This window comes from Hemitrygon akajei, chromosome 12 (assembly GCF_048418815.1).
Source record: "Hemitrygon akajei chromosome 12, sHemAka1.3, whole genome shotgun sequence".
Classification (NCBI taxonomy): domain Eukaryota; kingdom Metazoa; phylum Chordata; class Chondrichthyes; order Myliobatiformes; family Dasyatidae; genus Hemitrygon; species Hemitrygon akajei.
In genome coordinates this window covers 17,713,139-17,725,335 of record NC_133135.1, presented here as the reverse complement: position 1 = coordinate 17,725,335, position 12,197 = coordinate 17,713,139, and the positions used below count along the sequence as shown (strand labels likewise).

Genomic DNA, 12,197 nt, shown 5'->3' with positions numbered 1-12,197 from the left:
CCACCATTCAATTTTTCAACCCCGCACAAGTGTCACGTGTATTAAGGAAGCACGACAAGGCTTTAACAAACGTAAAGTAACTGACGAGACGCTGGGTCAGTCAGTCTTCGCTCAAACTGAGCATGATAATAAACTTGCTCAATCAGCTCAAGATGCCATTTTCTTAAAAACAAAGGACACCAAGGTCTTCAGAGATGAAGCAAATAATGGGGTCGCCCCACTGCCTTTCAGAGAACCACGCCAGTGCTTGCCAAACAACAAAGAGCAGGCAGTCAAGCGGTTCACGCCCTTGCAAAAAACCCTGAAAAGGAAACCTGAGATGCAGCAACGCACCCGATTGACCCACGAGGTACTGTGCACACTAATGGCAGAGGTCACAGCCATTATAAATGCATGACCACTCCTACCTGTGTCTTCTGCCCCAGAAAACCCCTTCATACTCTCGCCATCAATGCTCCTTACGCAGAAGGCAGGAGCTGCCCCTCCACCTGGGGACTTCTCTGATAAGGATTTGTACACAAAGCGTTGGAGACAGGAATATCTACCTTTGTTGCAACTCAGACAAAAGTGGACAGAACCCTGCAGGAATCTTCAAGTTGGAGATTTAGTCCTGCTCAGGGACAAGCAAATCGCCCGCAACTGCTGGCCAATGGCCAGAATCACTGCCACATTCCCTAGTCGAGATGGACATGTCAGGAAAGTTGAGTTGAAAACTACCGACCAAGGTGATGTGAAAATTTACCAAAGGCCAGTTACAGAAGTCATTCTACTTCTACCTAAGGACTGATTTAGAGACTGAAGTTTTGTATTATGTTCATTGTGACCATACGAAGGTAAAGCGGGGAGTGTGTTGCCTTTATGGCAGTTATTTAGTTTATAATATTCTCGCTTAGTAATTTGTTGTCTGTGATATATCGCGGCATGCGATGACGTCACAGCCGGTTTCGCCGCGTCTTGTGGGAAAATACCGGTTTGGAGAAACGGGAAGGTGGGGGCTCACATATGCGAGTCCAGCGCAAGAAAAGTTGTCTTCTACGCATTAAAAACACAGTGAAGCAACGCTGTAAGTTCCCGAGATAATCGATATGTTGAATTAAAATGTTAACGCTGATTCTGTTAAAAGTAACGACGGTCGATAAGGTTTATGTTTTCGTTAGTTGAAGAGTTGCGGATAGTTGTGTTGAAGTGTATTTAAAGCAGTCAATGGCGTAAGTAGATTCTGACTGTATGCTGCACTTTAATGTAATGTAGTCGTTGTAGTTTACTTTTGCAAGTATTTACGATGTAAATGTGATATCAAGAAGGAAACAAATACTGTACAAATCTTGTATTGTTTTATCAACAGTTTTCACCATACGTTAATGTGGAAGAGTGAACAGTAAATGGTTAATCTTACTGCGACCCTGTTTTCATTGATTACGGTTCACCTCGGTGTCTAGTTCGGCGTTCTGTTACACCCGAGCGAGAACACTAAAGTAATACATGAATAGAAGCTGTCCCTGAATCGCTGAGTGTGTGCCTTCAGGCTTCTGTACCTCCTTCCTGATGTTAGCAATGAGAAAAGGGTCATGAATAATGTACGCCACCTTTCTTGGATGTAGCCAGGGTGCCTAAGACTTTGGCACAGTGATGTAGTAATTTAATATATTGCACTGTACTACTGTTGCAAAGAAAAAAACATTTCATGATGTGTGTGAATGATGATAAATGTGATTCTGATATTGGCCTCTATCGTGGACTGAGAGTGGGAAGGGGGCAGGGAGAGGGGAATCATGGTTGGGAAAGGGGGAAGGGAGAGGGGAGGGAGTGGGAAGCACCAGAGAGACATTCTGTAATGATCAGTAAACCAATTGTTTGGACTCAACTGACCTTGCCCAGTGTCTCAGGGCTGGGTGTGTTTGTACCCCCACCACCCCCTGCCTCGGCTGTCCTCTGCCACCTGTCCCACACTCCACCCTCACCATTCCCAATATGCTTTGCTCCCGCCAGATTTACAAACTCGCTCTCTGCTCCACGTTGACCAATACAGTACAGGCAGTCCCCGAGTTACGAACGTCTGACTTACGGACAACTCGTACTTACGAACTGAGGAAGGAGAACGCCGTTCACCGTTGTAAGTCGGATCGAGATGCTGTCCGTCATTTTAAGTCATTGCTGTTGACACTGTGTTGAGTGTTTTACTTTGTATTTGGCTTAAGTTTTTCTTAGTAAGATTCACCCTGACCCCACCTCCCACCATTCTGGTCGGCGGGTGGCACAGTGAGATCAGCGCTGGGCTCAAGAACAGAGGTTCAATCCAGTGACATTCCGCTCCCGTGCCGGGTTGATGTCAATCCAGTGACTCCCCTACCATCCGTGCCTGGTTGATGTCGAGCTCGCAACTCGACCTCGTTTTAAAAAAAAACCACTGCCACTCCAGTTTAAATACCCACGTGGAATATTATGGAGGATCAAATACCCAAACCCAGCACAGCCCCCACTTGTCCCATTTAGCCTGTCTTAGTGAGGTAGTCCTTCGGACCCAGCGGACCCTGGGATCCGCTGCTCACTGTGTTTCTGTTCCGTTGATGGGTGCGGTGGTCCTTAGGACCTCGTGGACCTCGGGAACTGGTGCAGCTCGGGACCCTCCACCCGCAGTGTTTCTGTTCCATTGATGGGAAGCGATAGCGATTGAAAATAAAGTGGAAATAATAACACGAAATCTGCAGTTGCTGGAAATTCAAACAACACACATAAAATGCTGATGGAACACATCAGGCCAGGCAGCACCTATGGGGAGAAGCACTGTCGACGCGACGTTTCAGGACTGACGAAGGGTCTCGGCCCGAAACGTTGACAGCGCTTCTCCCTATAGATGCTGCCTGGCCTGCTGTGTTCCACCAGCATTTTGTGTGTGTTGTTTGGAAATAATAACATTTGGAAAGATGTGAAACGCCATCGGTTATTGGAAAAGCGTTAGGCTACAGTTGGTCAACGATCAGAATAATTTTAAAGGATAACGGATAAAGTGAGAATAACAGAGCACGTGAAAGGCCCTGCCCCGATGAAAGCTACAATTATTACTAAGCAACGCAGAGGTTTAATTATTGGAATACATACGTTTCTTAAGTGTTTTATATGCATAGAAAGGTAAAATATATACTATATACTAAGACAAACGTTTGACAAACTGACGTTAAATAATACCGGATGTACTTGTTCTGACTAACGTACAAATCCGACTTAAAGACGGACTCAGGAACGGAACTCGTACATAACCTGGGGACTGCCTGTACTGTGCAACAGTCTTGTAGACACCCTAGCTATATATATGTGCTTAAGACTTCGGCACAGTATTGTACTTTGCATCAATATGGCAAAAAAAGCAACCAGAGATAGTCTGCTTTAGAGTTGTACAGTCTTCTGGAGCATGTATAATGAGACTTCTACTTGTTGGTTCATTGATTGTTTTCTAAAGGCTTGTAATCACATTATACTTACAAAATGTATAAAAATATCTTTTTTTCCAACTTGTAGATGACTTTATTCAGGCACAAAAATGCAAGGCGGATTGAAGGCCTGGATAAGAATGTATGGTAAGTGCTAATTTTGAAATGCTCTCAGCACAGAGCTGGTTTCCTTGGATGTCAGCCTATTCTTTCTTCATGGGGCTCATGGTGGACTGAAAACAGACTTGATAAATATTGGTTGGGATTGTGGGTTAATTGGTTCTATTAAGCATTTGGACAGAAACAGAGCACTCACCTTCATTATAAACACTGATGCTGGAAATCTTGAGCAAGATACACAAAATGCTGGAGGAATTCAGCAAATCAATGGAGAGAAATAATCAGTTGATGTTTCATAGAATATTACAGCACAGTGCAGTCACTTTGGCTCACAAGGTTTTGCCGTACTATTAACCCAACATCAATCCCACATAGCCCTCCATTTTTCTATTATCCACGTGCCTCTCTAAGTTTATTAAATGTCCCTAATATATCTGCTTCTACCACCACCCTTGGTAGCACAATCCAAGCACCTACCACTCTTGTGTAAATTTAAAAAAACAACCTTGGACATATCCCATATATTTTTCTCCAGTCATCTTAAAATTATGCTCTCTCTATCATCCATTTCCACCCTGGGGAAAAAGACACTGGCTGCCCACTCTATTATGCCTCTTATCATCTTATACACCTTTCTCAAGTTACCTGTGTTCCATGCATCTTGGCCATCCAGAGTTTTTGATCGCCAGCCATTTTAATTCCCTTCCCATTCCCTCTCCGATCTGTCTGTTCTGGTAGTGTAGTAGTTAGTGTAACACTTTGTAGAGACCTGTTTTCATTTTAATACGAAAGAGTTCCTCTGTTGATCAGAAAAGCCAAATTAAATCCACTGTGATTCAATGTTGTAAAACAATAAAACATGAAAACTTCCGGGGGCAGGTGGTGAATACTTTTCATAGGCACTGTATATTGTTTGATTATGCTCTCCTGGTCATTTAAGTAATTCATTACGTTCGTATGTATAAATATATTGATTTGCATATGTCACGCTACCACGTGATACGTGCTCACCTCGTTTAAAGTAAACTCGAACTACACCCTTATTTTGGACTCCTGTGAGTTCCTTTGAATTGGTGCCCTGATGCACTCACCTCAATTATAAGCAAATGCTTTGAGAGGCTGGTCAACGGCTACATCTGCAGCTTGCTGCCACCCACACTGGACCCCTACAATTCAGCTATCGACGGAACTGCTCTACCGATGATGCCATAGCCACAGCACTACACATCATCCTCACTTACCTGGAGAAGAGGGATCTATACGTTGGAATGCTGTACCTAGGCTACAGTTCAGCATTCAACACCATAATTTCCTCCAGGCTTGACAGGAAGCTCAGAGACCCCGGCCTTGTGCAGCTGGATCCTAGATGTTCTGACAGTAAGGATGGGCTCCCTCACCTCTACTCCTCTGATCCTCTACACAGATGGCCCCCTGGGTTGTGTCCTGAGTCCCCTTCTCTACTCCCTTTATACCCACAACTGTGCTGCTACACACAGCTCCAATCTGCTGATCAAATTTGCAGATGACACGAGGTTGATGAGCTTTATTTCTAGCCGTGACGAGAGAGGTGAACACCCTGACACAGTGGTGCCAGGGATAACAACTTCTTCCTCGATGTCTAAAACAACAAAAGAGCTGATTGTGGATTACAGGAGAAACAGAGACAGGCTCTCCCCCAATCAACATCAATGGGACTGCAGTAGAGAATGTGAGTAGTTTCAAGTTCCTCAGTAAATACATCACTGAAGATCTTACATGACTGTACACACAGGCTGTGTGGCAAAAAAAAGTACAACAGTGTGTCTTCCACCTCAGGCAACTGAAGAAGTTCGACAGGAGCCCCCAGTTTCTCAAGACCTTCTACAAGGACTCCATTGAGAGCATCCTGACTGGTACAGGAATTGCACCACCATCGATTGCTGGGCACTGCAGAGAATGAGTGGTACGGACAGCCCAGCACATCTGCGGACGTGAACTTCCCTCCACTGAGGACACTTACAGCAGCAGGTGCATAAAGAAGGCCTGGAAGATCACCAGAGACACCAGTCACCCCACTATAAACTGTTTCAGCAGCTTCCATCTGGCAAATGGTATCGCAGCATTAAAGCTAAGACCAGCAGGGTACGGGACAGCTTCTTTCTACAAGCCATTAGACTTAAAAATTCACATGTTTCTACGTTGCGACAGAGTCACAACGCAAGATTTTTACTCCCTCGCATTGTGGGATGGGTGTAAGATTTAAATAAATTCAAATAATGTTTTAAAGTTACAGAACAGTGCGTGCCTGGAGAATGCTGCCAAGGGTGGTAGTGGAACCAGATATGATAATGGCCTTCAAGAGACTTTTAATCTCGCACGTGAATAGGCAGAGAATGGAAGGATATGGATCTCAAATAGGCAGAAGGGTTGAGTCTAATTTGTTGTCATGCTCTGATGAGCCCTTGTGGGCTGAAGGGCCTGTTTCTCTGCTGTACTAATCGATATTCTGGATCTTTTATCTTCCTGTGTTATTAACAGGTGTGCTCTGTTGTGCAGGGTTGAATTTACCAAGTTGGCTGCTGAGCCAGGAGTGGTCAACCTCGGTCAGGGGTTCCCAGACATGCTACCTCCCTCCCATGTGCGTGAAGCACTGGCTGACGCAGTGGCAGGAGAAAATTTCATGCTGAATCAGTACACACGAGGGTTTGTAAGTTCTCATTTGTCTCATTTAGCATGCTGTGAGATAAACACATGAATACACAGAGAATGAAGGCATTTAAGACCATGAAATATAGGAGCAGAATTAGTTCATTTGGCCCATCAAGTCTTCTGCGCCATTTCATCATGGCTGATCCATTTTCCTCTCAGCCCTAATCTCCTGCCTTCTCCCCACGTCCCTTCATGCCTGACTAATTAGGAATCTTTCAACCTCTGCCTTAAATATACCCAATGACTTGGCCTCCACAGCTGTCTGTGGCAATGAATTCCACAGATTCGCCACTCTCTGGCCACAGAAATTCCTCCTCATCTCTGTTGTAAAAGGACACCCCTATAGTCTGAGACTGTGTCCTCTAGTCCTCGACATTCTCTACACATCCACTCTATCAAGGCCTTTCACTATTCGATCGGTTTCACCCCTCACTCTTCTGAATTCTAGTGAATACAGGCACAGAGCCATCAAATGCTCCTCCAATGACAAGCCATTCAATCATTTTTGTGGACCTCCTTTGAACCCTCTACAATTTCAGCACGTCCTTTCTAAGATGAGGGGCCCAAAACTGCTTATAGTACTCCAAGTGAAACCTTGCCAGTGCTTTATAAAGTCTCAACATTACATCCTTGCAAAGGATGCATTTCTGAAATCTACACAAGGTTATTCTTGCTGTTATCTAAAAAATAATTCAACCAGGTAAAAGGCTGTTATGGATTTACCTGTATGTTATGAGAATGGGTCAATTAATAACCTTGTTGTAACCATGGCCCCTAGGAAAGATCCACCGAATCTTGAAAGAATTTTGCATTTGAAAATGATTGTAGTTCAATCAGAAATCAGGCTTTTCAATATAACGGAAGCTGTTAAAGCTGGGGGAGGATGTCGCAGTGTAGATTAATCTCAGATTCAGATTTGTTCATCACATGTACGTTCAGAGAAATGTGTCATTTTGTGTTAACAACCAACACACCCAAGGATGTGCTGAGGGCAGCCCGCAAGTGTCGCCACATATTCTGGTGCCAGCGTAGCATGCCCACAATGCACAGCACAAGCAACAGTAACAACAAAGCAAAACAAGAGTAAAACAAGCCCCTTTCCCACCCACTCACACACACAGACAGGCCTCCAACCTCACGCCAGGCTGCCTGTAGGCCTTGGCCCTTAACGCTCAGATTCACAAACACTGGGCCTCCAGCCCCCTCCAGTCTCTGGGCTGGACATTAGGCCTTCGACTACCCCAGAACCCGCCAATCCCGGGATACAAGCAATGGGAAGTTTTGCAGTTACCCAGAGGCAGAATAGGAGATTTGGTCAGGTCTTTCATGTTAGAGGCATGACCGAGAATAGTTGAAGAATATTTTCAATTCATTCACAAGATGTGAATGTGACCGGCTGGACCAACACAACGTCCATCTCAAACACCTGGGCTGGATCAGTTCAGTGTGCACATAAAAAGTGAAAAGCTTAAGAACAGGAATTGACCCTGAAATTCCTCAAATCTGCCCCACCACTTAGTGTGATCAAGGCTGATCTATGCCTACCTATGTTTCCCCTTCTGAGCCATTTCTGCATAGCTCCCAATTCCCTGATCTTCTCAAAAACAATCTATTTCCTTTTTAAATACCCCAGTGATCTAGCTCTCTCTACTCTTGGGGTTAGAAGTTCAGAGCTCTCTGCAGGAAGCTCCTCCACACATCAGTTTTAAATGATTGTCCCATAATCTTGTAACCATGTCCTCTCCTTCATGGTTATCCCACTAATGGAAGCAACTTGGCATCTACCATGTCCTGCCTCCCCTAAGGGATACCCTTTTCTTACTGTTACCATCAGGTAGGAGATACAGAAGCCTGAAGGTACACACTCAACAATTCAGGAACAGCTTCTTCCCTTCTGCCACCTGATTCCTAAATGGACATTGAAGCTTTCAAACACTACCTCACATTTTTAAAAAAAGCAGTATTTCTGTTTTTGCAGATTAAAAAAAAATCTATTCAATATACATAATTGATTTACTTGTTTATTTATTATGTTTTATTTTATTTATTATTTTTTCTCTCTCTGCTAGATTATGTATTGCATTGAACTGCCGCTGCTAAGTTAACAAATTTCACGTCACATGCCGGTGATAATAAACCTGATTCTGATTCTGTGCCTCCATCAGTAAAAAGGTCAAACAAGGCGTTACAGTTTCCTCCGGTGATGGAAACGAATACTGGAATTTAGGCTACATGTTTAGAAATCTCTTAGAAAATTAATTAATTCTAGGTTTTTTTAAAGAAGTACCGTAGATTCCGGATTTTAAGCCGCTACTTTTTTCCCACATTTTGATCAGCTTTGAACACTGCGGCCTTTACTACGGTGCGGCTAATGCATGATTTTTTTTCATGCCGCCAAAAACATTTTGCCTCGTAACAGTAGACCAATAAAATTGATGAGTAGTTCACAGAGGTCCAATGAAATTGTACGATAAATCAAGCGCACTTTCACAATTAAATTATTGTAAATCAGTCATTTGTACTCACCCTCATCAACATGGAAAACACTCGAAGAAAAGCATTGTGCTGCCTTTATGGCAGTTATTTAGTTTATAATATTTTCGCTTAGTAATTCATTTGTTAGTATGTTTTCTGTACTACAGCCCGGAATGCTAGACGTCACATCCGGTTTCGCCGCGTCTTGTGGGAAATACCGGTTTGCGATAAACGGGAAGGTGGGGGGGGGGAGCGGCGGAGCGGCGGAGCCAAAACGCAGCTTTTAAGTTAAAGGCGATCAATAACTTTTCCTGGTAGGCTGCAGTATATATATTTTTACCAGTCGCTAGGAGATATTGGAATATATATGCAACGTAATTTGTGTGTTACCGATACGTATGTATATTTAAAAGTAGCCGTATTACAGGCACGGTTCGAAAAAAAGCATTTGCAATATGTATTTGTTTGTTACCATATGGATTTAATTAAAAGTTAAAAAATCCTCACGTGTAATATCTTTCTGTGTAAATATCTCATTACAAAGTGGGACACCTGCGGCCTAAAATCCGGTGCGGCCTGTACAAGTACAAAATTGATTTTCTTTCTAAAATTAGAGCCAGCGGCTTTTAATCAGGTGCGCTCTGTAATGTGAAATCTACGGTATTTCACAAATAAATTCGTCAGTTGTTTGTCCCATATGGCCGCTTCTCTGAATGCATTGTTTTAGAACTGGTTTTTGTTATGCACTCTGCTGAAGGTTGTTGGCATGTGTTAGATATGTGGGTTTTGACCAAAGGAAAAATGGCCGGAGTAGCTCAGCATTTTAGTGCAAGAGTGTTTCTTAGGTGTATCATAAATCAAACTTACTAAAATAGCAAAAAGAAAACTGGCAAAATTTACAAAAAGATACCTATCCGAAAACACAATAATAGCTCCATATTATTTTTGTCCAGTGTGAACACCTGGCAGCCACAATCTTTCTCTCTCCTACTGAGAGCAGAGTCCCGTTTATTAGGCAACAGGCTATACCATCTTTTATTACCCAAAAAGTTAACATAAGACTACACATGAATCAAAATATGATACACTCTGCAATGTAATTCCAATCATATTACAAAATAGACAGAAGTGTGTATGTGTATATATATATATAGTATACAAATAATATATACACATTTAGACATTCACATTACTAAAGAAATGGATTATTGCGAAGTGTATGGTGGGAAAGGCGCTGTAAAGTCAACCTGAGCACACCAACTTGTTATGACCCCAGCCCCTGCCTTTGTGAGATTCGCAAGAGCCCTAGTCAAGGGGGGGTCAAATGACCCAAGAGAGAGAGGGAGACGTGCTGAAGACCACGTTCCCCAGGGAAGCAGAATAAAGCGACTCTTTGACTATTGTCTCATGAAGACCACGTGTATAGCCCTCGGGCAAAGTGGGCTGGTCGCTCAACAAGACAAAAGCCTCGGACATAGCCATTGTCTTGGGAGACACCTTTGTGGGATAAGGAACTGGCCTACGTGCAAAATCTCAGGGCAATGTGAGATGGGTGATGGGGGAAGGATTGCCTCGCCCCCCCCCCCCCCCCACCCTGATGGACATCTACAACCCTGCCAGTCCAGATAAAAGGTGGGCTGCTGAGGCGGGGCGCCAGACGCACCGGAAGATGTGCTTGAGATCCTGTGACAGCGTTTTGAGAGCGACAGCCGGTGGTGGGGTTCGTGTGCGTCTTTTCCTTGCCTGGGATTGGCGACCCCACAACGGAAGAACGGCTTAGCTACAGGGGAGGCCACAGATGAGCGTTCATTCCCCCAACGAGGCTCCGACAAACCGAACCCCTCCAGGTTGGAAAACCTGTCGGGTAACTCTTTCATCCCCCCCCCCCCTCTCTTTCTAACAAAAGTGCACCAACGCGACACCACAACGACGGCAGCGGGTGAAACTGCAGTGACCGCAAAAAGACTTTTAAATATCCAGTAAACAATATATATCTACATTACCCCTAGACAACGATAGAGCTTATTTCTGATTGATTATTACTATACCTGTGCTTTAGATTGAGTTGTGACGACGTATATGATCTGAATGTTTTGTATTAACCATACGTTTGTGCCCCTTTATAAATAAAAACATTTGAAAATAGTAGCATCAGGCTTCGGTGGATCCATCTATCTTTGCTGGAAAACTACCCGGTTACTGGGGAACGTAACAAGTGGGTTGCTTGTCCCGGATTTGAAACCAAAGGGGAGGGTCAGTGAATCGGGCTGTAAGTCCAAACTTAAATCTGGTTACGCAGGTAGCCAGACAGGAAACCAGCAAAGATGGATGTGGGTGAATTTATGAGAAATCCGACTGTAGAGGCGCTAGGGACGGCTACCAAATCAGACTTGGTAAATCTGGCAAAGGGGTTAGGCCTCGCAGAGGTGAGGTCATCAATGAAAAAGCAGGAAGTGCGAGGGGTCATAAATCAGTATTACATTGAAAAGGAGGTGTTTGCAGCTGAGGATTTGGAAAATATCCCCGAAAAGAGATTAGCGAGTGGGACAGATCAGGTAGAGTTGGAGAAAATAAGGTTGGACCATGATCTTAAAGTAAAGCAGCTAGAAGCAGCTGCAAAGGAAAAGGCTGAGGAACGGGCTGAAAAGGAAAAGGCTGAGGAACGGGCTGCAAAGGAAAAGGCTGAGGAACGGGCTGCAAAGGAAAAGGCTGAGGAACGGGCTGAAAAGGAAAAGGCTGAGGAACGGGCTGCAAAGGAAAAGGCTGAGGAACGGGCTGCAAAGGAAAAGGCTGAGGAACGGGCTGCAAAGGAAAAGGCTGAGGAACGGGCTGAAAAGGAAAAGGCTGAGGAACGGGCTGAAAAGGAAAAGGCTGAGGAACGGGCTGCAAAGGAAAAGGCTGAGGAACGGGCTGCAAAGGAAAAGGCTGAGGAACGGGCTGCAAAGGAAAAGGCTGAGGAACGGGCTGCAAAGGAAAAGGCTGAGGAACGGGCTGCAAAGGAAAAGGAAAAAGCTGAGGAACGAGCTGAAAAGGAAAAGGCTGAGGAACGAGCTGCAAAGGAAAAGGAAAAGGCTGAGGAACGAGCTGCAAAGGAAAAGGAAAAGGCTGAGGAACGGGCTGAAAAGGAAAAGGCTGAGGAACGAGCTGCAAAGGAAAAGGCTGAGGAACGGGCTGCAAAGGAAAAGGAAAAAGCTGAGGAACGAGCTGAAAAGGAAAAGGCTGAGGAACGAGCTGCAAAGGAAAAGGCTGAGGAACGGGCTGCAAAGGAAAAGGCTGAGGAACGGGCTGCAAAGGAAAAGGAAAAGGCTGAGGAACGGGCTGAAAAGGAAAAGGAAAAGGCTGAGGAACGAGCTGCAAAGGAAAAGGAAAAGGCTGAGGAACGAGCTGCAAAGGAAAAGGCTGAGGAACGGGCTGCAAAGGAAAAGGAAAAAGCTGAGGAACGAGCTGAAAAGGAAAAGGCTGAGGAACGAGCTGCAAAGGAAAAGG

At 44.4% G+C, this 12,197-nt stretch overlaps 1 protein-coding gene across 8 annotated transcripts in view; it reads left to right on the top strand.

Annotated features, from left to right (window-relative positions):
• The window catches only part of LOC140736746 (kynurenine--oxoglutarate transaminase 3-like), a 150,758-nt gene that overhangs the window by 73,335 nt on the left and 65,226 nt on the right, over positions 1–12,197 (top strand). For 4 of the 8 annotated variants that reach the window (XM_073062633.1, XM_073062635.1, XM_073062636.1 and 1 more), the window contains exons 2-4: positions 1,990–2,113; positions 3,517–3,575; positions 6,084–6,234. In XM_073062633.1, coding sequence (XP_072918734.1) covers positions 3,517–3,575; positions 6,084–6,234 — 210 coding nt within the window. In that variant the 5' untranslated portion in view covers positions 1,990–2,113. The remainder of the gene's footprint in view (positions 1–1,989; positions 2,114–3,516; positions 3,576–6,083; positions 6,235–12,197) is intronic. The other 4 variants (XM_073062631.1, XM_073062637.1, XM_073062632.1 and 1 more) reach the window with 1 other exon arrangement.